Genomic DNA, 26,847 nt, shown 5'->3' with positions numbered 1-26,847 from the left:
TTGGCTTTACTTTAACACAATTCTTTTCAAAACACTTTCTTTAGCTCCTTTGTGCTATCTGGAAGAGACCACTCAAGGCCAAAGGGTCCCTAAGGACAAGCCTGGCACCGAGGGCTGTGCACTGGTCCCACTGATGCCTCAGGTTTGGCTTTTCTATTTTTCATATTCTGTGCTGCTTTAGTGTGTGGGTCTGGGCTCACATCAGGGGATGGTGAGCTCTGTGCACAGAGCAGGGAGACAAAACAATTCCTGCTCCAGCTGGGCACCAAGGACAAATGAGCCAAATCTCAGCCCAGGAGCACAAACCCCGTGGGCTGGAGAGAGAAAAACAAGCAGGGTGGGACTGCAGGGGCTGAAGCTGGGATGGGACAATGAACTGCAAGGTGCAAATGGAGCAGAGCTGATCCCAGGGAGAGACCCCGTGCCCGGCCGGGCATTTTGGGGCCATTTTGGGTCATCTTGGGTGCAGCCCTGGCTGGGCTCTGGTGCTGCCCCAGGTGGATCCATGGAGGAGATCCTTTGGATAAATCCCTGCTTTATTCTGGGACTCTGCCCAGCCCCTGCTCCAGAGCAGCCTGCACAGGGCATCAGCAGGAGATCAGGAACCAGCCTGGGAGTGTGGAATGTTCTGGGAATCCTTGAATCACACACGGCTCCTAAGGACCCACTGCAATCCCTGCAGGTGAGGACAGACATCAGGCTCCTGTCCCAGCTCTCCTCCATCTCCAGGGTCAGAGGAGGGCTGCTTCTGTTGCCTCCTCAGGCCTGGAAGCTCAGCCTGGATTCCTGCAGGGCTGCAGGGATAGGCTTGGCACAAAGCTCACAGGGCTCTACCAGGGCTGCTCTAGCTGGCCTTAAACACAGGATAAATGGTTAATGGATCAGTGTGTCATCACCCCCAGCACCTGATGCCAGCATTTTGTTCAAAGCCTGGCACACCTGGGCAAAACTGGATGCCCAAAATGCCACTGGAGCTGATGTGGGAGAATGAGGAGCAGAGCTGGGCTGGAGCCCACCCCAGACCAAGGGAGGCTCAGCTTGGAGGTGATCCCAGAGAAAGCAGCCTGCAAGATGGAACCACCCCCTGAAGGAACTGAGCTAAGGCAGTTTCAGGGCTGACGTTGCCTCCTGCTTTCATTTCAGGCAAGTTCCAACTGGCCAAAGTTTCACTTCAGACCAGCATCAACCAGCAGAATGAGCAGCTTAATTAAATGAAATGAAACAGCAAAGGATGGAGAAGGTCCTGGCTGTGCAGAGTCAAGCTGGCACAGCCAACATCACCTCCCTGGTGCTCACACCATGACAGGGAGCTCTGAGAGCAGCTCCACAGCTTGAGACACCAGTGGTCCAGCAGGGAACCTGCAACATCCCAGTGCAGGAGGCAAAGGCAAGGAGAGGGGGAGAAATGCAGGGACGGGGCTCTGAGGACACTTCACACATCTCAGGATTAGTAAACATGAAAAGAAGCAATCACTCCGGTGCTGACTGCCTGAATGCAGACTCTGCAGAGATTTTATCTCCAGGAGGGTTATTAACAGGTTAGGAATTCTTAGGAGAGGCAAAATGCAGCTAATGAGCATCACCCAATCTGAAGGTGAAATTTCAGGTAAAAAAAAAAGAGCTGCATATTCATATCCAGTACCTTCAGTAACCTGCACTCTTCCAGCCCTGGGAAATACATCTGCTGACTGCAGAGGTGGAATATTTTCCAGCAGGAAAAAGACAATTTCCTGATCTAAAGCTTATTTATTCCCCAAAGCACATCACTCCCAACAAAACTTTCAATAAGCTGGATGAGGGAAGGATAAAGGGATTTCTGACCAACCCAATGAGATCAGCAAATGGACTAACACGGCATCACTTATTTAGGACACTGGAACTCCTTGTTCTAACCCATTTTTTGCCTCATTTAGCAGAACTAAATCTGGGTTTCTGATATCCCAGCTGGGTGCCATAACCACTGGGCTCCTCAGTGAATTTCTGTGGCCAGTAATTACGGAATTATACAGAAATTTACTGAGTCCCACCAGGAGACAGCGACAAGTCACAGCCCTGGTGTCATTAGCTGGCAGCACAGACATTCATCTCCAACATGAGGCCCAGATGTTGGCAGCTGGACCTCACTGGGGGAAGCAGCAATTTGACCCCCAATGTCCTCCACCTCCAACAAGTACTTGCACCACAGGTCCTTCTGTGACATTTCTTTTTTGCTTAGTTCACCGTGACAAGCACTGAAAAACTTTTATTTTCACCCTCATAATGATAAATTCGAATGTTTAATCCTTGAAGCCTTGCAAGAAATGAGAACTCATGATAAATTTCTGAGCCAAACCCTCTGACAAGCATAATTTTTTTGCTGGGGTCCCACTGGTCCGAAAGACTAGAAAAAAATACCTGCTTCTGAATTCAGATTTATTCAAAATAAAAGGCTTCTGTCACATTAGATTTTGCCTTTTGCACATCCATCTTCAGAATGTCTATGCAGGCAATATTTTGGATATTTTTGCAGGGCTCCTACGTTCTAATTAGAGCATAGTCCACAATCAATCACCACTGATTTGTGGCTGATCACAGAAAGTATCATAGCTGAGTTCAATTCCACAGCATAATAAAATAAACACAAAATAAACTGTGCTGTAGAATTGTTTGATGTTGTACAAAGCTCTCAGTGCAGCCCATGGCCACTGAAAATTCCAGCTGCTGTCTCTGCAGTGTTCCATCAATATTCCATGGAATGCCCCGCACAGGGATGTGACGGGAGGGGACAGAGGATCCAGCACAGCTCCGGGTGCTGCTTCCCACATCCCCACGGCACAGGGGAGAGCAGAGGGACTGAGGGGCTCTGAGAGAGCCCCAGGAGGGCTCTCACCACACACAAATCATGGGGTGTGAGTGGAACAGCCACGGGGAAGGTGGAAACCTGCACTCCCAACTCCAGCTATGGAGAATCTCCCCAAATCCCACCGTGACACCTCTTCAGACACTCCTGGGAAAGGCTTTGCTGACCAAGGGTTTTTTCCTGACAAGGCTGCACTCAAAAACCAGAACTGAAGTGCTCTGACAGTGTGTGAACCATGGAAAGAGAAGATTATCAGTGGCCAGAGTCATTTGTTCAAAGAGCCAGGATCTGTTTAATCCCTGGGGTGACTCAAAGTTCAATGACTGAGCTGTGCTTGAGACCAGGCTGGAGCACAAAATTTGGGGGGCTGGGAAAAAATCCAGAGAGGAGCCTGAGTCTCTCCTCCTTATCCCTGTAGAAAATGCAGTTTCTCAACCTAAAGCATTGGAGAGACACCAATGCAGTGCAATAGAAAGGCTTAATTTGAGTTTAGCAGAAATAGAAATTCAGAAACACAACTCCAGTCCCCAGCATTGCTCCAAATTTACCCAGGGATCCATTTAGGACACCTTGTCCTACAGCTCAGTTTTTGCCCTACAGCTCAATTTTTGTGCCACTGCTGATTTCAGTGGCTTCACACTAAAACTGTATCAATTATGGCAATTTATTCCAGTTTATGTGAGAATGGAGCCCATTCCATCAGGTATTTTACATGTTTTGGGGTCAAGTGTTGAGAAATGGAACAAAGGAAAAGCATTTCTCCAGGTAACTTGACCTTGAGATCCCTGAGTCTTGTTTCTACCAATATCAGGTGTAAAATGGAGTGAATTCAGGAGGATAAATCAGCAATTAGTAAATACATTGTGAAAGTGTTGTAGAAAAACATCACTGTAACCCAGCTGTGGTTTTATAACCTTCCCTGTGAATTCTACTGAAGATATCCTGGGATAAAGGAGAGCTTAGCCTGACCCATCATGGATAGCCTCATATTTTTCCTTGCAAATAAACCCTTAAAGGGTGTAAAAGTGAGGCAAAGCACAAATAGTCAAGAATTTTCTATAACCTCAAAATTTCCAGCTCCACAGCCACTTAAATTAGTATCTAATTATGATTTTCATACAGATCTGTATCCTGTACAGCAAACAGCCCAACATTTCAAGGAATCTGAACCATGACTTGCAGGCCCTGATGTTGAGCTTCACTGAGTGAAGCTTGGGAGGTTTCCAGGGCTCATCTCCATGCCTCAATTGATATTCTGATCCATGGAGTTAAATCTGTAATTTCCATTGCAGCCTTTGAACTGTTTATGAGCTACGACCCTGCTTGTTTATGGATTTTTTAATTGCTGCCTTAAATTGAAAAAAGTTAGCAAAGCCTGGCTGTCAGAGCATGGCTGGGAGTCCACTCGCTCCTGAGGATGTGGAATGGAATCAGTGACAGCTTTTTTCTGTGTAAATCTCTGTTATCCTCTTCAAAATGATGGCCACAGGCAAGAATCAGAGTGAGCCCAATGATTTAGGTGGCCACATGTGAGGGTCACTGGCTTAGGAGGCAAGAGGGTTAAATTTCATCCCCACCACCTGCAAAGTCTCAGTGAATTGCTCTCTTTTGTTTTCTCTTCCATAAAAGCTACACCAAAGCCTTCACAAAACTGAGACCTCCTCCTTCAGTACCAGCTCAGTACCTTGTACTGATTTCAGGATATTCACACCTGAGTGTTTGAATATTAACTGGTTTCTTTGGGAATTCTTGCACTAACATCACATCAGAGCACAGCCTGCCACGGGATCATTTTACATTCAGCCAATTTTTCCATCCTCAGGTCTCTGGTCTTTTGGAGCAGCAGCTTTAGAAATACCAAGCATAAATCTTAACTCAGTCTGCCGTGAAGAGTCTTTTACAGCACAGTTAATTAAAGAAGTTTAAACTGTACTTCTTCTCCTTCCTCTGGCATCGGGCCTGCTCACTAATTCAAGCAGCAGATTCCCGAAATGCTGGAGGAGGGGAGCTGAAGTCTGTGTTCTCACCATTTAAATTCATTTTCATGCTGAATGTATCTTGTAACAATCTGGCCTTTGTTAGTGCTGCAAACACATCGAGATCCTCAGAGCCCATTCTTCCCCCTCTCCTTAATGTCATCCTACATAGGGGAGGTGGGGTATTTTCATTATGTAGGTGAGATTTAATGATCATTTCTGCTGACATTTCTATTGCTTCCCTGGAATGACTACTGTGAGTAAACACTCTTTTGTTCTCCTTTTCAGCAGCAGCCTTACAGACCCAGTATTCTGCTTCTGCAGTGGAAATGTAATTTATGAAAGAAACTGCCCCGCTCTGCCTCGCTGGGGTTTTCTTCCCTTCCCTGGCACGGTGACTTTGCCAAGGAGCTTTACATCTGACTTGAATGCAGCTGGCACAGCTCTGCCACCTCTGCATCATTACCATGAATGCAGGGAGTGATCTCACATGTACCAGTCTGTGCTCCAAAACCTGTGGGTGAATAGAGGTGATTTATCCCCAGCCCCTCCCTGGCAGGTTCTGACGTACAGCAGATCTGTGCACCAGCAGCTCTTTCACTGGGGCACAGTTGTAGAGCACTTTAGAAAATCAAAGGTGCCTTCTACTCCTCTCTGAATCCTGATTTAATTTGCAGCTTTTACATTGCACCGGGAAATGAAAGAACTGATGGCAGAAGAGTTCTAATAGCAGCAAATGTGCTTTGAAAGATGTGTGAGTTGGGTAAATCCCTCTCATACACTATCTGTACCATGTTTTTTTTTTTTCTGGGTTTGGGAATTTGCATATATTAGCACCAAAATTCCTCTTGCTTTTGATAACAACCGTGTTTGTAACCTCTCCATAAATTTGCTGCCATCCACTCCCAATATATTTAATATCTACTTAAGCTACTCTAGACTGTTCTTCATTAAAAGCAAAAAATCTCCTCTCTGAATGCAGATCCAATAATCCCAAATATAGACATCAACTCCTTGTTTTCCATCTTTTTTAGTTCAGTAGCAATGGAATCTCAGAATATTCTGCTGCTGGAGGTACAGACACGACACTGAGCACTTTAACTCCTCTCAAATGTAATGAGTTTGAGATATTCTGTTTAAGAGAAGTTGTATTAACCCCACTGCCCTGGCCAGACTCCAAAGTCAAAAACTATTTCTGAAGTTTAATTGCATCACTCTCCTGTCCCTGCCTGAAACTTCAGCTGCCTTCAGCTGCCCATCCTACCCTGTCAACAGCTCAATAAACCTCAACTCACTGTCCTAAAGCTTTCTGCAAATCTCCTCTGCTCTGGAAAGCTCTTCCCTAAAACAGCTGCAAGGTGGTGGAGTCTAAACCACACAGCAACACCTGGAATGCTGCAAATTCCTCACCCAACACCAAGCTCTGGCATCAGGAATTACTGTGTGGCACACTGCAACATGAGACCAATTTCCCAAGGAAAAAATAAATCCATAAATCTGGATGGAAGGAAAAGGAAGTGTGTATTTCATGAGGAGCACTCATAAAATACATTTCCATGGCAGCCTCAGCAGCTCCCTCCCAGGAACCCTCCCAGCCCTTGTAATGTCTTGTTTTCAACGTGCCCACAGCCCCACGACCCTCCCAGCCCTGGCTATGCCTGGAATGCTTCTCAGGATTATTTCCTCTGCTGAAGACAGGACAGAAATGTTTATTCATGTTTCTCATAGCCCATTTCATCTGCACTGATCTGCCAGGAGTGTTTTCTGTACAAAAGCAGCCACCTCCTGTCACTGTGGGGCTGAGAAGGCTGTGGATGCACCCCCTGCCACAAGGATTCCACCTGAGCATGGAGCTGCCAGATAGCTGAGAACAAAATACTGCAGGAGCTTGGAAATATGGGATCCCATCTGAAAAAATCCACTGCCCTGCTGCTTTTCTCCATCTCTGCCCCTGAACTGCATCATAAAACCTGCTTCAGGTTCCCACCCTGCTGCACCATGGAGCTGGGGGAGCTTCTTGTCCTTTCCACCCCCACTGGGAAGATCCTGCTTCTGATTTTCCTCTTCTCATTTTGTATGTTTCAATCCTGAATTTAGAACCAAAATGTGCGCTCATATTCCAAGCTACAGGTGATTAAATGGATTGGTACAAACCAGCTTTGGGACACGGCTGAATACTGAACTGGGCTGGGCTGGGTTAAGGGTTGGACTCTGATTTTAAGAGCTTTTGGCCAAGCTTAATAATTCTTTGATTCCATCCATAAATTTCATGCCACTTCTACAAACCTGGTCCTTAATCCCTCATTTCTCTCTCTTCCCTTTCTCCGTGCTAACAGTGGAAGCACAAATTTCTAGGATCAGTAATTTTCCCTGATTTATTTTTAAGCTTGTTTTCCATCCAGTTCCAGGGCTTTATTCTTCTCCCCATCAGTATTTATCCCAAACCCTGAATGCTGCTGACATCAGATTAATGAACTCACAGCTGATCAAATCACTTCCCCTGGAGTTTTCAAACATTTGTATCCGTTGCTATTTTGCAGGAATAAATAACCTGTGGGAGTTGATAGTTCAGTGGTCTGAAATCCTGCATCCACATTTGGTTTCTGTCCTCAAAACCAGGAATGAAATTAAATTATTCCAAGAAGAAAATACCACTTCCTTCTTTGAATGTTCGCTGAATAACAAACAACTCGTGTTTTGCCATGCACCACCTTAGTGAGCAATTCTTTCCCATTTATTTTGAGGAAAGACAGTTCTCATCTTAATAATAAAAGTAAAAATTACAAATTCAAACCAAAAATGAAGCCCTTACTTGGAACAATCAGCTCAATTTCCTCTGACATGGCAGTTCCCAGCACGTTGGATGCAAAGCAGCGATATTTCCCTTGGAAATTGTTGATGATCCCTCTGTTCTGGATCACAAAAGTTCCAGAGTTGTTAGATGTGACTATCCTGGGGTCAGATGATAAATCAAATGGTTTTCCATCCTTAGTCCAGTTAAAGCTGAAAAAGAAAAGAAGTGTTACAGTGGGCAGGCCCCAGGACAGCATTTTGGTATTAATGAGGGGTAAAATGGGGCCGAGAGGGTTTGAGCAAAATAAAAGGAAAAACTGGATGGAAGAGGAGAGAGCTGAATGGCAGAGGTTCTCCTTGCCATGGATCCTTCTGTAGTTGTGATGCTGCTGTGGGGGGATTTTTATGGATGCTGAAGGAATTGTCACAGCTTCTGTACCTGCAATTCTCAGATGGATTGAAATTTGCCTAAACTGATTTCAAATCAGACAGCTGGAAATTGCAGCGTGACATCAATGTAGTGGCAGATGTACCTTTCTTTTTGGTTTTAAGAGAATAAATAATTAACAACAAAACTCTTGTTTTGGCACTTCAACGGTCTTGGCAAAACTGCCTTGCTCCAGGATGGAGGGAATATGGGATCCTTGCTCCAGGATGGAGGGAATATGGGATCCCCTCACCTAACAGGCACTACCACATCGTTTAAATACACCAGGAAACTTTTCACTGGTGCACTGACAAACAGTGGAACAAAGGGAATTTGTTATCATGCTACAAATCCCCATTCAGAGCTCAATTAAAAATTACCAAATCATCTTGGTCTAAATGAAAGAATGCCTTTTAAAGTTTAAATTGTATTGCAAAGAAAGGAGAAGGGAAGGATTAAAGAGAAAATATGATATTCAAACCAGCCATTATTTAGCCCAAACACCATTCAGTGGTGAAAGCCTCAGGAGGAGTTTTTACTGTGTTATTATTACACTCTTGTTAGTCACATTTTCATTAAAAATCTTTCTTTCTTCCACACTGGTGGAAAATGCACAGAGCTTATCTTTGGATATTTATCTGAATAACTCCTTCTGTGTCAGTCTGTACCATCACTATGGCCCTGCTGAGGTTAGGTACACACAAGGTATCTGATAAAATGCAAATTGGTGTTTGAATACACAGTTTAATGTGTTTGGGATTTTAAGGGCTGCTGTGGAAGAGGCAGAGGAACAGCTGGGCCCCTTTGATTACCATGACACAGCCCATCTTTTGCAGCACAACCCAGACAAGATTTTTTATAAAACCAGGGGGCCGAATTTGGCACGTGCCAGAGAAACGAAGCATCCCCCAGCCAGAAAAACCATGTTGATACCTATTCACAGGGTGAGGGGAAGTGATGGAGCAACAAAAGCTGAATGGCCTGAATGGAAAGCCAAATCTTAACCCTTCTGAGGATGATGAGCAGGTTTTTGTGCAGCAGCTTCTGACAGACACAACAATGTTTGGCAAAGGTTAAAAGCAAACTCAGCTTCTGTTTCCCTCTCCAAGCAGTACTCACGTGGGCTGGGGGTTTCCTCTGGCTTCGCATTTAATGGTGAAGTCCTCATCAAAAGGGTAGGCAACCTGGGTGTGGGATTGCTCTGTGATTGTTGGAAGCTGGGAAACTGAACACAAAGAGGAACTGGGTTAAAACAGAGTTCCAGCCAAACTGGGCTCCCCTCGAGCGGAGAGGGACAGTGGCAGGATGGCATTATTCCTGCAGAAAGTGAGCCTTGCCTGGGGGAAAAGATGATCATCACCTCCCTGGCATGGACAGCACCCTCTGGTCACTGTCACTGCCTCCATGGCCACAGAAAGGCCTGGCAGAGGGGCAGTGCCCACCCCGACTGCCCTCCAAACCCACCCGGGGCAGAGCCAAAGCCTGAGCACGGCACCGTGGCCTGGCAAATTTATTCACAGAGAAGTCAGAAACTGGATTGAATCCAGACACAGATGCACACACATGAAGGAGCAAACTGCTGCCTCCATCCTGGATAAAATTGCCAGAAATCCCACGGACTGCAAGGCTGGTTTAATGCCTGCCCCAGGGTGCAGCTGCACGGTCACGCACGGAGCCTGCACGAACTTCTGGGTTTTTTCTGAGGGAATTAAAGTGTTGCAAAAGCCTGTGTTAACAGGGGAAGGAGAATGTTCCCTGCAGTGGAGCTGGGATAATAGGATCACCCCATTGTTATAAACAGCCAGGAAGAGAATTAAAATGCTCTTTGTGTGCTGCTTTAAGTGAAGGGAGCTCAAAGCTGGAGTGAAAATCAGTGTCTTGTCATAACACGTGGTCTCAAAGCTGAACACTTCCAAGCCCACCAGCTCCACTGATCAGAAATAACTTTTTATTATAATATAAAATGTTTCATTACAGCTAATTAAGGGTTGGGTGGTTCCCTGGGGTGGGTTCATAAAAGCAGTGGATGCCCAGAGAGTTTGTCCTGTGCTTTACAGTCACAGCTCCACTTTGGCTTTAGTGGAACACAAGGAGCCACTGCAGTTCCTTCCTGAAAAAAATCCCCCAAAACCTCTACTTCCCGATGCAAATTTGGATAGTTTTACAAAAATATCCTATAAACCTGCTTGCTTGGCTTCCTCTTTGCAGCCAGGGCTATTGGCAGGCTCCAGAGTGCTAAGAGCTCATGGCAGATCCACAGGATGCCCTGAAACTGGCCCATGTCCTCCTCTGAGACCCTGAAAAGAGCCTAAATTTATCCTTCCTTAGGTTTACTTCTTTATTTTTCCCCACTATAATTAATAAATCCCAATATTGTTGAGTTTTGCTTTTTTGTTGGTTTTTTTTTTTTGCAACCAAAATAACAAAGTAAAATGTATTTTCGAACCCTCCTGTCCATTTATGTCTGAAAAATGCCAAGCTGGGGAGGTCTGGGCTGTACTCCAGCAGAGGGGTCCTCTGGCTTCCCTTGGATTGCTCCCTGTGAGCCTCATCCCATATTTTACACGTGTCCTGGAAGCTCATGATCCATGTAAAACAAGCAGTTTGAATTCATCCCAGCCGGCGAGGGAGGCAGGAGCTGCTCCCCAGGGCAGGGCACAGAGTGTGAAATCCTCCTCTGGGGACCAGCACTGGCCCTGAGACATCCACCTGCTCCTTCCCCAGGCTGGAATGGCAGCTTGCACGACAAGGAAGGAGGGATTTATGCACATCAAACGGGCTTCAGGGGGATTCAGAGCCAAACTGAGGAATTGAAGTGAAGGACAAACCCAAACCCTCGGAGCTAAGTGTTGTCTGGGATGGCAAACACCAGAGAGATGTTATTAGACAACTTTACTGCTCCATTTAAGCAGGACCAAACAGGACAGCTTAGCTTTTGATCAGACCTGAATTTCCCAAAGGCCACACTGTGGCAAGATTAAATTCCAAACGGAACACGACTGGAAAGGAGGATTTAGCATTTTTCCTTCAGGGATAGCTGCAAAGGAATACCAAACAAAAACAGCAAAGTGCACAGCAAATAACTACAACTCACCTGATAATGGTATTTCAATAGCTGCTGCCAAACTCAATACAAAGAAAAACAGGCATATGGTGATGCCTTTTGTGCTTAATAGCATCTCCATCACTCTTCTGTAAACAAGGAGTCCAAACAGAATGAGAGGTACCTTATGCTTCTGCTCACTGTCACTTCAAATCAGGCACAGGGATGTGAGAGTGGGAGTCTGGTGGGGAGAAAAAACAGCAATATTAGCCTGCAATATCAACCTGGGTCTGGCACGGTTATAAAATTAAAGCAATGCTTCAGGTTTGCAGCTAAATTGCACTAAATGGTCCATCTTCCTCTCGCCCCATCCCCTGGCTTCAGGAACAGCCTCTATTTGCATTCTAAAAAAAAACCACATGCATAATAGTACAGCTCTATAGTAGCACAGAAATACAATTTTTTTTTTTTCTGTTTGGCAATTAAAAGTAGGGATGGTTTAGAATATGGTGCATTTGTAATCATTCCAGTACATAAATTTTTCCAATGAGAGTTATGTAAGTTGGAAAGTAATGTAACAGATCTAATGAGAGAAATTTGGTACACTAATGACCTTGTTCATAAATCTCATCTGTCTTTTAGCTTTCATTTATGCTCAAAGACGGACACAACCTCATTTAGTTCATTACTAGGAAGCAGAAGATGAAACCTTTGCTTTTCCCTCCCAGTCCCAGAACTACTCTACGTGGGTTTTACACATTCCATTGGACATCCTCGGGTTCTGAATGACAAGGCAAAAATGTTGTGTAGCTGCAAAAAGGAGACAGATCCAGCTCTAATGAGCATTTAGGTGAAATTCACAGAGAAGATAAGGAGAGAATTCTGATTTAAATCAAAAATCAGGGAGAAATCCTTCCCTGTGAGGGTGCCCAGGGAAGATGGGGCTGCCCCTGGTTCCCTGGCAGTGCCCAAGGCCAGGCTGGACACTGGGGCTGGAGCAGCTGGGACAGTGGGAGGTGTCCCTGCCATGGCAGGGGGTGGAACAAGATGATTTTTAAGGCTCCTTCCAACCCAAAGCCCTCTGGGGTTCTGCCAAAGTGGGTGCACGGAGGATTCTGATCACCAACTTCACCCTGAGTGAATTCTTAACCAGGACAAGCTGCGTTCACCTGTGCACCCTCTCACAGCGCTAAGGGACATCAGTCCCAGGAGAATTCAGACCTCAGTTGTCAGGATAACTGTGAAAGAACAATTCTGAAGGCAAGGCCCAGTGCAGCAGCCAGGGACCCGCCAGGCAGACCAGGCTGGCATGGCATGGCCAGCTCTGCCCCACGGGCACAGCTCACCAGGGCAGTCCCCAGCCCAGCTGAGCCTGCCTCACACACAGTTCTCATATCTTTGCCCATCCCAGCCTGCTAATCCAGGGATCAGAAAAGCAATCCCAGGGTCATGGGAGCAGTTGGCATGTGGGGACAGCAGGAGGGGCACTGGGGATGGCTGTGCCTGCCCAGCACAGCTGGAGCCGAGGCAGAGCCCAGCCACCCTCCAGCCCACGGGGGTTGGCTCCTCGTGGCTGCTCTTCCCTGCAAACAGAGATGTTTTCCCCAGCACATTCCTTCCCACAGCTTGTGCTCCCTCCAGGACGAGTTCTGCTCACAGCAGCCCACAGAAAGTTCCTGGAAGTTCACATCTGTGAGACCACAATCCCCAGCTGAGGATTGCAACTGGCCAACGAGGGGCCAGCGACAGACACCATAATCACATAAGCCTCATTTGTTTAGAAATGAGGCTAAAAACCAGATGTCTTTTAAGTATCTTAGGCCCAGAGTATTTGCTGATGGAAGAAGCTGACTAATCTGCTTAGTGCCCTGCTCTGCAGAAGGGCACTGGAGGGGACAGGGACAGGGGACAGGCTCAGCTGGCACCCCCAGGCTATCCTGGGTGGAAATCAGCCAGAATCAGGCAACACCAGCAGTTCTGTTCCCTCAGTTTGAGTTCTCCTGGCTCTGACTTGTGAGCAGTGGAGCTTTCCAAAGCTCAGCCTGCCCAAACCTGGGCTGTGTGACAGCACAGGGGACACGCAGGACACGCAGCAGCCCCAGCCAGCAGCCACCTGATGGCTGCTGTCACTGCAGGATGGGGCTGTCCCCCTCCTCACCTGCTCCTGGCACACGCTCAGCCCCGGATCTGTGTCATGGCAGTAAAACAGATGCTCTGACAGAAAACCCTCTGGATGCAGAACTGCAATTTAGGCTCATAAAACCCCAGCAGCCTTGCTGCCTGCAGATGGCACGTTGGTGGCAGCGAGAGCCTCCTCTTCCCATCTGCTGACAGCTCTGGGGACAGGAGCAGGCAGGTCATGGGGACAGGATGGCAGCCAGAGGCAGGGCAGCTGGGATTACAGGAGGAGTGCAGCTTGCTCAGGTCACAGCAAGTTTCATTTTAGACGAGTGTCACAAAGCATTGTATAACTCAGATTAAATCCAAGGAAAAAAAAAAAATAAAAGCACAGCTCGATTCCTTAACCAAGCCAATTAGCTCACAGCTTTTTTTTTTTTCTTATTTTTTTTTTAATGCAGTGCCACAGCAGAGCAGCAACGTTCCTTGTAAGCAGGGTATCCTTCATCATGTGGCACAGCCCGACTTGCCTCTGCAGGCTGCTGTAATTAGTCGGCCTGTCTAGCACCTCACTGCTGCTCCCTGGCTTGCATACTAATGCTGGGGGCTGGCAGCAGCAGCACAGGGGGACCAGCAGGGATGGACTCGTGCCCACCCAGCAGGTAATTCCACCTGGGAGCCTCCCTGCAGCTGCCCTGGACCTGGGCTGGTTTGTTGGGAGGGGATTCCATCAGGAGCAGCCCTGGGGTGATGGCAGGTGAGCAAGAGGCTCTTTGCAGGGATATTTACCTTGTGACAACCTCCCTGCAAGACAAGGCTGGTGCTCCTATGTCTGTAACCCCTGGGGGAGTGGCAGAGGCTGTGACAGCGATTATGGAATGCCAACACTTCACACACATCTCCCCTGAGTGCCCACTCCCTGCTCCCTGCTCTGGGCACTGCTGGTGCTCAGCAGGCAGCCAGGTGAGCCTCATCCTCCCTGCAGAGACCTGTGCCAAGCTCTTCACCTTTTCAGGGTGGCATTCAGGGAGGGCTGCCAAGCTCTGGGTGTTCTGGGTGCCTGTCACACCTCTGGCTGTCCCAGCAGGCCTCAGTGAAACTGCAGAGATCCTGATTAAATCCCCAACCTCCCCTCTCAGCTCCAGCACCCAAAACACCCCGAGCCCCTTCCTTAATGAGCAATATCCCCCAGACAGCCCATCCATCCTGCCTTCAGACACAGCCACACTCCCAAACTCCAGACAACACAATCTCTCACTCCAACGATGATTAAACTCCAAACCCAAACTTCTCAACGTGTGCCAGCTCCCAGCAAATGAACAATTTCGCTGCCTAAGTAATTTGGAGAAATGACTGAGGGAGCTGTGCAGGCACTTGGCAGCCAGGAGCAGGTTTTGGTCTCGCTGGTGCCAAAGCACAGCTCTGTCCTTGGGGTAGGACAGTGCCAGGGACCCACTTGCAAAATCCTGACCTTAGGAAAAGCATCAACCCTGCTCTCCGAGCTGGGTCAGGCCCAGAGTCCTGCTTTTCACAGAATTACGGGATGGTTTGGGGTGGAAGGGACCTTAAAAATCATCTTCTCCCAGCCCTGCCATGGCAGGGACACCTCCCACTGTCCCAGGTGCTCCATCCCCAGTGTCCAGTCTGGCCTTGGGCACTGCCAGGGATCCAGGGGCTGCTCTGGGCACCCTGTGCCTGCCCACCCTGCAGGGAAGGAATTCCCAATTCCCAATATCCCATCCATCCCTGCCCTCTGGCAGTGGGAAGCCATTCCTGTGTCCTGGTTCTTGTAACCCCCCTTGATAAGGTCTCCCCCAAACCTTCTCTTCTTTTCCCCAGGAATTCCACACCCTCCTTAGCCTCAGGTGGACTCACTGCAGCACCAGGGATGGGGGCACCACACTGCCCAGGAAAACCTTTCTTCTGCACCACAAACCAACACGGATTGCTACAACAAATGTTCCATTTGCAGCCCCTCCTCTCCCTTCTTCTTCCCCCTCCTCCTTCTCTTTCTGACTTTCTATTTGCTTTTCTCTGCCTCAGGCTGAAGTCATTTGAATTCACTGCAAATACTTATCTGTAGTTCCTTACCTGCAATTCATTATTTACTGTGCTGTTCAGTTAATAGTAAATACTGATTGCTCTAAGGACAGCTCATTTGTTTGTTTAATGAGCTGCCTTTAACTTACACTGAGCAAATCTTTCAAACTATCAGTATTTCCAAGGAGCAACGGAGTTCCAGATTCTTTTATTACATCCCCTTGCTTCCAGAAGGATGCCATAAAAATATTGGACAACCAAACAAGAAAAAAATGATTAAATTTCCATTTATCTCATCAACCTAGTGAAGAATTTCCCCTACATGTAATTACTGCATTAAAATTGCTCATAAATAGCAGCAGGATGACAGCCAAAATTCCCAGATTACTGGTCTGCCACTTCCAAGAGAAATTATAATGCACTACTAAACATGGCACCAACCTCAGCTCTTTGGTCCCCTCTTCAAATATTCCTTGTTTAAGTCGTGTACACACAAATTTTGAGGAAAGTAATGGATCCCCACAGCTGAACACTGGTACATCCCCTGGCTAAGCTTTTCATTAACTAGAACCAAGTTTAATTTCTCAGTGACACGGATGTTACAGGACTGGTAAATATTTGGAATTAGAAATTACAGCCTCCCATGTGGCCACAGTTATGGAACAACAGGAAAAAAAAATTATGGGGAAAAGAAAAAATTGCTTTCTGGTAGGAAGAAATGAAAGTTTGGCAGTTTAATGATTTCACATGGAATTGTTAATTGTTAGAACCATAGACACTGAAAATTTTAAACTTTCTGTACAGACCCTCAAGAAAACACTACATTTAACCTGAAGCCATAGAAAAGACTTCCAAAATTAAATAAAAAAACCTAAGATTATAAGTGTACAGTTTAAATAGAAGCATGTAATATCACATAATAGAAAACTTAAAGTTTTAAAATATAATAATAATATATAAAACTAAAATTGACATTTTAAAACAATAACTAGCCCTTCTTCCAAAAAAAAAAGGGAAAAAAAAAAAGAAAGAAAATCAACAGTTAATGTAGGAGAGCTCAGTGCTTCAGAGCACAGGGGCTCCACTGCAAAGCTGTCCAGCAAGTGGGGCATGGAAAATTCAGTAGGTAAGGAAAGGAAATGTGCTCCAAATGTGGAAATGTGCTCCAAAGTGTTCCCAGAGCAGCTCCCAACAGAGGGATGGCAGCTCTGGGAGCTCAGAGCAGGAATCCATCACCTCAGAGCTTTTCCACACCTCAAGGATCTCCCAACTTCACCAATTACATGGGAAATGTGGAAATTTCTGCTGCATTTCTGCTACAAATGCTGCTCCAGTGCCAGTTTTTATGCAGCTATTGATCCTTTTTTCCCCCTGAAAACCCCCCAGTGTGCAGAGTCTCTCAGGGGTTTGGAAAAGAGAGGGAATATTCATAAGGACCCCATTTTAGTTCAGGTGTCACCCTTTGCTTTTCCCCTAAAAGCTTTTTGACACGCCAATGTCAGTGCCAGGGTGAGGATAACCTTCACTTGACTCTTCCCCAGTCACATATTTTGGGATGTTTTCAGTTCTTAAAAAAGCAGCCCATGCATATGCTGGAGGTGATTAAAATAATCACCCAAATCAGAAAGCTGCTCTTCCTTCCATGGCAAAGCATTTCCAAAGCCACTGCAGCACACAACAGGCACAGAGATATTTTTGGTTTAGATGCAATTCCACTCTCAGGAGGTTTAGTGAGAAAAGTCCATGCATTATTTATCTTAGCAAGGACTTTATAAACATTATTGGGCAGCACATCTAAAGGAAAAGTTTTCAGTCTGGTTACACAACTTCAGCATTATTTCACAAAATTTATGTGTTTCAACTATGATTGCAACTATTGTGCCTTCCCAATTTTGTAATCCATCAGTCTTCCAGTTTCCAAACCCCAAAACCACTCTAAAAATGGAATGAACATAATCAGAAAAGAAATATGTACACGAGTCTGCAGCACGATGCAGCAGTAAAACATTCAATTCAACAAAGAGCAAAATACCATTAATTCCCCTGGGCCAAAGTTTTAAGGAATAAACAAGGAATTTGGGAGGCCAGCTTGCCAGGTCCTGGCTGTCTGGGAGAGCAGGTCAGCCTTGGGCTGGGCAGGGTGACAGATGCTGCTGTCCCCTGGCTGCACTGGTGCTGTGCAAACCCAATTTCTGCTGTCTCTGCTGCAGATCCACCCTGAGCTGAGGGGAGGCAAGAGGTCCACGAGCACCTTGGAACCCAAGGGTGTGTGCCCAGGAAAAGGCAGCCAGCCCCAGCTCCCCATTCCCACAAACACTGCCTCACCTGCTCCCAGCTGTTCCCAGCAAAATCCTCAACTGCAATCCCCTCAAGTCTCATCAGACCACAGCCTGTGCTTGAAATGGTTTAAAGGAGCAATAAATGATTTCTCCTGGTCATAGCTCTGCCCACATAATGGCCCAGCACCTGGGAGAGCTGATTTAATTGGTTTTGTCCATCTGGCAGCTGAAGCACTGAGCACAAGGACCACATTTCTTACAGCTTTGCAGGGCTTGTACACGCACAGGGTGGGGAGAGGAGGAAATGGGGTTTGTAACCTGCAAAGGCACTCAGGAGCCCAGCCTTGCCAGCCCCATCAGACCTGCTGGAACCTCAAAATGCCTCTGACAGCACCTGCAATAAAGAGTCCCAAGAAAACCCAGAGTGGAAATCAATACCTGCTTTAACCCCTTCATGGCCCAAGGAATAAATGTGAGCTGTAGACGGGCTCTTGCTGATGATGGCCACCTCATTAAACTTCAGTGGTGACATTACTGACATGGCACTGCCCAGAAAAGTGAGACAACCACCTGGTCACTCCTTCCAGCAGGAGCACACAAACCTGCACCAAATCCTGCCCTGATGGAAGTTCTTAAATAGCTGAGTGAACACCAACATCTGGATTGATCTGAGCAGAACAGCTGGGACACGGGACACCAGGACAGAAATCCTCTGTCCTCCTGCAGCTGTCTGGGGACTTTCTCAGCCAGATCTGCTCTTTAATACCAATACCTCTCCTCCATAAATTTAAGTACGTTTTTCTTTTAATTAATTGCTTCTCTGTCCCTCCTCACTGCACAAAAAACTACTCCTTCTCCAGTTCATTTTTGGACTGTGTTAACTGGGCAGCAGCTCTGAGCACTGGGCCACTAGAGCAGCTCCTGTGACACAAAAGTTTGGGTCTCCAGACACAATCTTTTCCTGAGTGGGTATTAATCCATATTTTTACATTCATCTCCTTTAATCCTTCTTCCAGTTTTTCCGTGGCACCAACCTCTCTTTCAGGGGAAAATCTGGATTTAATGTAGTGTGCTCAAGGTGGATGTACCACATCCTGCAGCACAAATTGCTTGTGGAGATGTTGTGCAGCCTTCTGAGAAACCCACAAGTATTTAATTAGCAAGTTTCTACAGTATTTAGAGTGGAATTAAAAGTACCATGCTGAAATTTTAGACTGTATCTCTCCACTGCACTATAAAGTGTATTTTGCATAATTCCTGCACAAACCACCATAAAAGAAGGGTCTGGCTTTACATGTGCACATTCACAGATGTAAGAGCAGCCTAATCCCCCCACGTATGTCTGGTTTATCCCCTCCACCTGAAGGCTTGGCCACGAATCATTCCTTTGTTAACCAATGCAAACACAGAAATTACTCCAGCACGAGGAGATAAGGCTGTAGCAGAGGAATGCCATGACCTACAAACACACAGGGACCATCACCCTCCCTGCTGGTCACAAACCAGCCCAGATCTGAGCCTTGCAGACACACCTGAGAGCACAGCCTGCTAAAAATTCAACTGTTGTCTGAGGCTTTTGCCATTCTGCATTTCCTGGAGATGCTACATCTCCTAAACGAGTTTAGCACATTTCTGGCTGAAACTAGTTTTATATTAATTGAGATTTTCAACAGCCATTAGCATTTCAGCTCATGGGTCAAGCATGAAGCAGAAAGCAAAGGACAGCAGCAGGTGGGGTGGGTGATGGGGATGAGGCAGTGGCAGCCAGGCACGAAGGGAAGGGAAGGAAAAGCAATAAAAGCAGGCTGCAGTTTGTGCTCAGATGAGACTGCCAGTGACAGCCTCTGCCAGCAGAGGTGATGCAAATCCCCCAAAATTTCAACACGAATCTGCAAAGGTGCCTGCTTCTTCTGTACTCTCACCCTGCCTCTTTCAAAAGACATAATAATGGGGAAATCATGAGCTTCCTCCTGTTAATACAAACAAACACGAGTCCTGGTAAAGCAACACCTCCTTGAAGCAGCCCTGCCTCACCTGGAAAGGCTCTCCTGGAACCCAGCACATGCCACAGCCAGTCTGAGCCATCCCAGCTCCTGCTTGGAGCACAGCCTTGGCACACACAGAGCCAGGAGAGCTCCACTGACTGGGAAACGTGGGCAGGGCTGTGCCAGGCAGGGCTGTGCCAGCCTGGGGCTAATGAGGATGTTCAGCCAGCAGAAAGCTCAGGGAGAACAGCCCAGAACACACTCCAGAGGCACAGCCAAGGGATCCCGGGGGTTCTGCCACGGGAGGAACCCTGCACCCTCTCAGGTGGCAGAGGAGGGGGGGAATTTACACACCCAGCACCTGATGGGCTCCAGTCCAGGCACAGGAACCATCCCAGTGCCAGGAAAATCACCTGGCAAGGCAGAAAACACTGCAGGGCACCGAGGGCTCCGCTTGGTGATTCTGACAGCGTGGGTTTGTGTACCCTGTGCTGGTAACGAGGTGACATGAGCAGGGGAAAGGGGTTGAATTGCAAATAAATTACCTCCAGAGCACAAAACAGCTATTATTGCCACTCAGTCCATTGAGAATCATTTTTTCCTGCTGCATCCCAGGCAGATGAACTCACTCAGATGTACAACACTGGCAATACTGTGGGATGTCAAAACCCCTGACTCTGAGCTCCCTGCTCCATCTGTGCCAGGAAAAATGCACACTCCCAGAGCTTCTCTGCCTCAGGGACTCAGGAGAGGCTCAGTGGATTCCCAAGACCTCGAGAGAAAAATCCTGGTGAGCTTCACACAAAAAAATCTCAAACCCCAAGTAAAGCTGACCCCAAAAGTGCAGCAAACCCCTCTCTCAGTTTCACCCTGCCTCTCAGCACAAGGGCAGTGAAAGTCACTGGGACACTGCGTGTTCCTCATTTAAATTGCAGCCAGTGGCTCGTGACCAGGGAGAGCTTCACAGCAGGCAGGCTCTGCACTCTCTGCCTGCCTCTGATTCTCCTCCTCCTGTGTAATAACAGAGATTAGCTCTTTCAGCTTCCTGCAGGATCTCCCCACACTTGCTTCTCCTGATAAGTCAAGGCCATTAAGCTTCCAACCTTTTCTACGTTGCCAGAGATACAAGGGATTACTGAGAAAAGAGAAAAATTGAGTGAAAAGCAGTGATTTCTCACAGACACTGCCTGGAAGTGTTTAAGGGTGTGAGTGGAACATCATCCACATCACTCTGAAATCTTCATGTGCCTGTGTGGACAGCCAGCAGCATCTCTCCCTTTGGGAATCCCGGTCTGATTCTACAAGAGGATCCTGTGGGACTCACAGTCTGCCAAGGCAGCAGCACCACAGGAGCTGATTTATGGCAATAATTGTAGGATTTGGCCCAGTTTGTGCAGCAGGAATCTGAGTAGCCGAGCAAACAGGATGGCATTAGAGATTCATGGATAATTCATCCTGATTCTGCACTTCCGACTTTCCCTGTTTTCACCTGGCATCTCCAACAATTTCCTTTTTCCATGAAGAACTTCACAGCTCAACAAAACCCCCAACAAGGCTAAATAAAAACACACATTGAGCAGCCCAGCCCACCAGGGGAAACACTCTTGGATCACCTGCATTTTTTAGGAGCTCGTTTTTAGAGACTCATGAGGAAGATGGGACAATTTTTTTCTCAGGATCCTCAGGAAGGAAAGAGCTCAGAATCATACCAGGAGTGCCTGAGACATTCTCCTAAGTAGCATAATGCTGCCATTTATCTGGTCATCATTTTTTCCTACAGCTTCTGTTAATGGAAATGTTTTTCTGGTGAAGCTTTCAGGGAAATCAAGTTGTTGATAAGGTGAGGATTATTTCTGAGCACAGCAGCAATTTTCTGCACTTGCTCTGCTAGTTTTACCATTGTAAGGGAAAAGCATCATTCAAAACACCCCAAACCCCAATGATTTTCTAGCTGCAACAGTTGCTTTTCTCCATTAATACCCTTTTTTTTTTTTCCAAGGCACTAAATCAAAACATCCATCAAGCACACTGAAGACAGCTGGCTGACAATATATTGAATATATCTGCTGTAGCTGTGAAAGAAAGGGAAGAGACTCTGTAATTCTGCTTTTCTCTCCTCGGGATCCACATTCATCATCCCTTTCAGCGCTGGCAGGGTGCAGAGCAGCAGCTGTCAGTACCTCCAGGTGATCACAGGAGAGGTTTCATCAGGCACACCACAAGCCCGGGGTGTGTTTTGAGGCACAGTTGATCTTTAGAGGTACAATTTGACTCCAGCTAGGTGGCTGAGCAGAAAACAATGAGGGAGCTACACAGGCAGCAAAACACACTGTTCAAACAGCCTGAAAGCCTTGGAAAAACAGGATTGCCTGGGAAAATATGATTTACCTGTTTGCCCAGTAGCTGGGGAAAATGTTTTGAAGGAAATTGAGCAAAACGAAATCTATTCCCTCAGCTCATGAGGGGTTGGTAAAGTATCTCTCCCGAGGCCACACAAGAAGGTTTAGAAACAACAAGAGGAAATGCCCACAACTGGAGGGTGATTTAGGTGTCTGCTTTTCCTCTACTTTTGTTTTTTCTTTCCATGGTGTCCTAGGATGACTATATGATGCTTTTATCCCCAATAGTCTTGTTCTGTTTATTCTGAATAATAAGTTTTGCACCTTTAAGACTTGTTCCAGAGAGTGAAGGGGGGAGAGAAGAAGCCAAAATTTGCCCTGAACCAGGACAAATGGCAACACCAAAATCCACCCACCTAAATCCCATCACCAAGTATAAAATCTTTGTTTCAAAAGCTGGAGCTGCTGCTGGTTCCCCACGATGTGACTTTCTGAGCACTGAGCACAAACCCATTATCATCCCCCAGTTTTGGAAAAAACTCCACTCCACCTTGCTGGAAATGAAAGTAAATAAAGTCAAATTAGAAGTACAGCAAGTAAATATTAGGAGTGGAAAGTTCTGTCTGAACAATTAAAATCTGCTGAAATTATGTGAAACTGCAAGGGGAAGATTCAAGTAGAATGTCAAACAGCAGGGCCAGGATTTCAGTGCCCTTTCTGTCCACAACACCAAGTGCTTCAGAACAAGGGTGGCTTTTGCCCCCCAGCCCACCTGCAGGAGTGTTGCTCTAATCAATGATTTGCACAGTGGGAGCAGCACTTTCCATGCCACATGCATGAAAACTGCCTTACAGACTTCATCCAGAGCTTCTACAGCAGCACAGGCACTGCTCTGCCATCTTAAAAAAAATGTAAAAATAAATTATCAATAAATTGTCAAATTGTTTATCTCTCGTTTGTGTCACATCATGGATAAACTTAATGCCCTGTAATCATTATCTTACAAAAACTAATGATGTTCCTTGTAAGGACAAACCAAAAAGTGGCTAAAAAACCCTAAAAATATCACAGAGAGGAGTCAGTTATGCACAAGTATATATACATATATATATATATATATATATATATATATATACACATTTGTCTCTCAGATATATCTGACTGAACTTTTGCTCCCTCCCTGCAGCCCTGAGCCTGGAAATGCCCCCAGAGCATGGCAGAGACTGATGGATTCAGACTGATGGATTCACTCCCCATGGACCTGGGCATTTCCAAGAGCTCTGCTGGCACAGACCATGCATGGACACCTCACATCCTTCACCCTGCCCAGTCCCAGCTGCACTGGGAGCCTGTGGGATGCTCTGAGGTGCTGCCTAAAAATGGGACTAAGGCATTATAAATAACATTTCATGTTCAATAAATGGCATGGAGCCTCTAGGAGTGCAGGACACAACGTGGCAGATGCAGAGGGTGCAAAGGGAACTCGCCAGGGCTCTGGTATTAAATGCAGAAAACTCCCCATGGCTGGGGCAGTGAGGGCACAAGACAGGTTTTCTAAGGAGCTGGAACACCTTTGAGCTTCAAGACTGAAATATATTAATTGCTATCAATTTATGAGGTTAAAATTATCTGGGAAAGTCATGCATGTATAAATGCAGAATCTCAGATGAAGATGCTTCCTTCTTTACTCCTTATTCCAAGACAATCTGGTGCAGTTTATGCCCTGCTGCAGTGGAGACACACAGCTACCTCTCCTTCAGTTCTCTGAAGCTAGAAAAGAGCTAATTCTGTACCTACCAAACTCTGATTTATTCTACATGGCAGAAAAGCCTTCCTCAAGAGACCCTGTACACCTCAAACACAGCAGCAGGTGATGCATTGGCTTTCTTGACATTCTCCTCTGTCAAACTCCCAGAGCTTGAAGCATCCTGTGTTTCCAGACAGGCAGAGAAGGAGCTCGTGGCCACTGAAGACACCCAAATGCAGAAATTAAACCAACTTCTGCAATTACAGCACAGGCCCTTGGAGCTTTCCCCTCCACTCTCCTTTTCCTCCCTTCATTTAGCTGAAGTTATTTAGAGGACAGATCTCTGTTTAAGCAGCTGCTGCCACAACTAGTTGGCCCAAGCAGCTTTTTTTAATTAAATATTTGCTGCTGTGAGAGTTTTCTCTCCCCTCCCTGCTCTCCTTGTGGACAACATTTGTTCTTGCAAAGATAAGAGGAATCAGCCTCCGAGGCCTCCTGCACTCCAAGCCCCTGCAATGGTGTGAAATCCCCACAAAAATTAATTTTTATGATAGGCATCACGACATTTTCCTATCAAGGACAACCATCAACAATAAGGAAAAGAAATAAAGCTTGCTGGGATTTAATAATGATTATTAAATGATGTCATTTACATAATTAGACCTTACTACTAACTATGGCATATCTCTTTTTATGGCACGGTAAATTGGCAGAGCACTTCATCAAGAGATTTTGGGGGGTTTTTTCCCTTCTCTCCCACCAGTGACAGAGGAGGAGATCAGGTAAATGATATCACAGCCCACTCTAAGCAGGTTCACACAGAGGCAGGAAGTGGAGGTGAATTTCATGACGTGAATGAGAGAATTCTTGAGAAATACAGATTTCAAACAGGTTTCTTACACATTTGTTGCTCTCAGAATTTCTTCCCAGTCAGCAGCCAGGTCCAGCAATGCCTCTGGGATGTTTTATGGCATTTCCCAAGCAGGATCAGGGAAGCACTGGGTTTACTCTGCCAGAGGTGTGCACAGAGCTGCTCCCTCTGCTCCTCCCAGCAGGCAACCCTGGGAACAGCATTAAAGGCAACTGCCCTGACCCAGTGCCAGCAAAGCTTCACTTGCTGGGGGAGAAGCTCCAGCTGATGTTTCATAAAGCTGAGGAGGCTTGACTCATTTTTGCCTGCTCCAGGTGTGACTGAGATTCTCACCTGTTTCCACAGTGGAAACAGCAGAGCCAAAAAAACCCAAACACAAACTCCTTGTGAGAGGCAGCTTGGCACTGGAGGGAGGAAAGGGAACAAAAAATGTGATGCTTTTTGAGTAAAGCTGTTTCAACAGACACTCAGGGTCCCCCTCCATGCAGAAATGAGGAAGCAGTGAGGGATGAGCTCCCTGTGAGGGTGGGGAGAGAAGGGATGGAATTCCCAGAGCAGCTGGGGCTGCCCCTGGATCCCTGGCAGTGCCCAAGGCCAGGCTGGACACTGGGGCTGGAGCACCTGGGACAGTGGGAGGTGTCCCTGCCATGGCTGGATGAGCTTTAAGATCCCTTCCAAGCCAAAACCACTCCATTTTATCCAGGAAGGGATAAAAGTGCTGAGAAGCAGCAGCAGGGAGGAGCACAGGATCTGGAGAGTGAAATGGAGATGGAGAGAGGGAGGTTTCAGGAAAAAGGAGGCAGCAGGAGGAGCACACAGGGAAATGAGAGCAACACCAGAGGAGGCTGGGGCAGCTGCTCCAGGCTGGGGTGGGAAGGGAGCTGGGAGCAGCTGATGCTCCATATGTGTGGGTGAGGAACCCACCCTGGGAGAGGGATGGCTCTGGCAAAATCTGGGAATGCAGCTGGGCAGGGATCAGTGCTGAGCAGAGACAGGCAGCACAGGGACTTGGGAGAATTTGTGAGGCTGGAACAAAAACTCGCTGGGGAAGGAATGAAAGAGAGTCTGGATCTCAATCCCTGAGCAGGGAACTGGGGAGCCTGTGATGGCAGTGCCAGTCTGGGGGGATCAGAGAGCAAAGCAGCAAATTCTGCATTTGAGAGTACTTCAAACCTGCCTGAACTCCCCAGGCTGGAGCCACAGAGGGGATTTATTTCAAAAGGAAAAACTGTTATCATATCACCAAGCAATTTTAAAAAAATATATATAAATAAGATAGATTAAGGCAGACAAGGCTGTACAAACTGCTCAGTAGCTGGGCTCAGGAGGGCTCAGCCCTCATTTACCCCAGTCTACACCGGGGTGTATCCTCTGAGGACAGCACAGATGCTCCTGGCTGACATCAGCTTCACTGGCAAAGAAGAAATAAAAATCTGATCTTCTGTTTCCATGGGAAACCTGTCAAATTCCACTCATGCACCACAGCACCTCGCTGCCTTTCCAGGAACAGAAGCAACTGGTGAAGAAAAACAGGGCTGGGGCCACTCTCTGTTACCTGTCTCAGGAAAATCTTTCTTGGGGGGGATTGATTAATATGATTTACATGTTTATAAACATCACCAAAGAACTGCAATGCTGTGTGCTTCCTGAGAGGAACAGGAAACAGCAGGATCCCCATTCCCTCTGCTTCCCTCAGATCCATTCACCATAGACCAAAGGCACTGGCACTCTCCTGGGCACCAGGCAGGTAAATTCAAGCTGAGAGCACACAGAGATCCTTCAGATCAGGGCAGGAATCAGGGAAGCCTGAGAGCTGTTCTAAAATGCCCCTTAATTTATGGAGCAGCCTGAAAATTATAAAAAAAAAAAAAACAAAGAGTGAAGTCTCCAGGTGGGCTTCCATCCCCAGGAGACCTCTGCAAAATCCAAGCAGTGTCAGGCTGAGCTCACCAAAGCAAAGACAAACAGGATTCCTCCTTTGGAGGTAATGCCTTCAGCAGCTCCTAATCCAGGTACACATGAAGGTTCTGTTTCATAATTTTGTCTGCCTTTCTTTTGTAATAACAGCATTTCTAATTTTGCAACTTGGGCCTTATTAAGAGTGAAAGTTGTTTCCATTCTCAGCTTGGCTAATGTTTAAATGGGCTCCCAGAAGCTTGTTGGGCACAAAGGATACCCCTGGCACACTCAGAGAAATCAGTGTTTTCAACAAATACCTTAAGCTTCTATAATCCAGGACAAGTTGGGGCATCCCAAGCGTCTGGGAGTGGCTCTCACCTGCTGCAGAATCAGCTCCAGGGCTGTGGAAGGAATCTGCAGGTGAGGAGGAACCATCCCAGGTGTGGATGTTGTCTCTAGCTCCACCTCTCCCAATCCAAAGGGACAATCCA

General features: G+C 46.7%; 1 protein-coding gene across 1 annotated transcript in view; it reads right to left on the bottom strand.

The window, feature by feature from the left end:
• CHL1 (cell adhesion molecule L1 like) overlaps nucleotides 1-11,220 on the bottom strand; it is a gene marked incomplete at both ends in the record, with an annotated part of 51,858 nt that extends 40,638 nt beyond the window's left edge. The window contains 3 exons of the mRNA XM_084214529.1: nucleotides 7,628-7,818; nucleotides 9,155-9,260; nucleotides 11,130-11,220. Coding sequence (XP_084070655.1) covers nucleotides 7,628-7,818; nucleotides 9,155-9,260; nucleotides 11,130-11,220 — 388 coding nt within the window. The remainder of the gene's footprint in view (nucleotides 1-7,627; nucleotides 7,819-9,154; nucleotides 9,261-11,129) is intronic.
• Between the last annotated feature and the right edge of the window lie 15,627 nt (nucleotides 11,221-26,847).

Source organism: Fringilla coelebs, assembly GCF_963513975.1.
Source record: "Fringilla coelebs genome assembly, chromosome: 13".
Taxonomy (NCBI): domain Eukaryota; kingdom Metazoa; phylum Chordata; class Aves; order Passeriformes; family Fringillidae; genus Fringilla; species Fringilla coelebs.
This window is presented reverse-complemented; position numbering and strand designations above follow the sequence as displayed.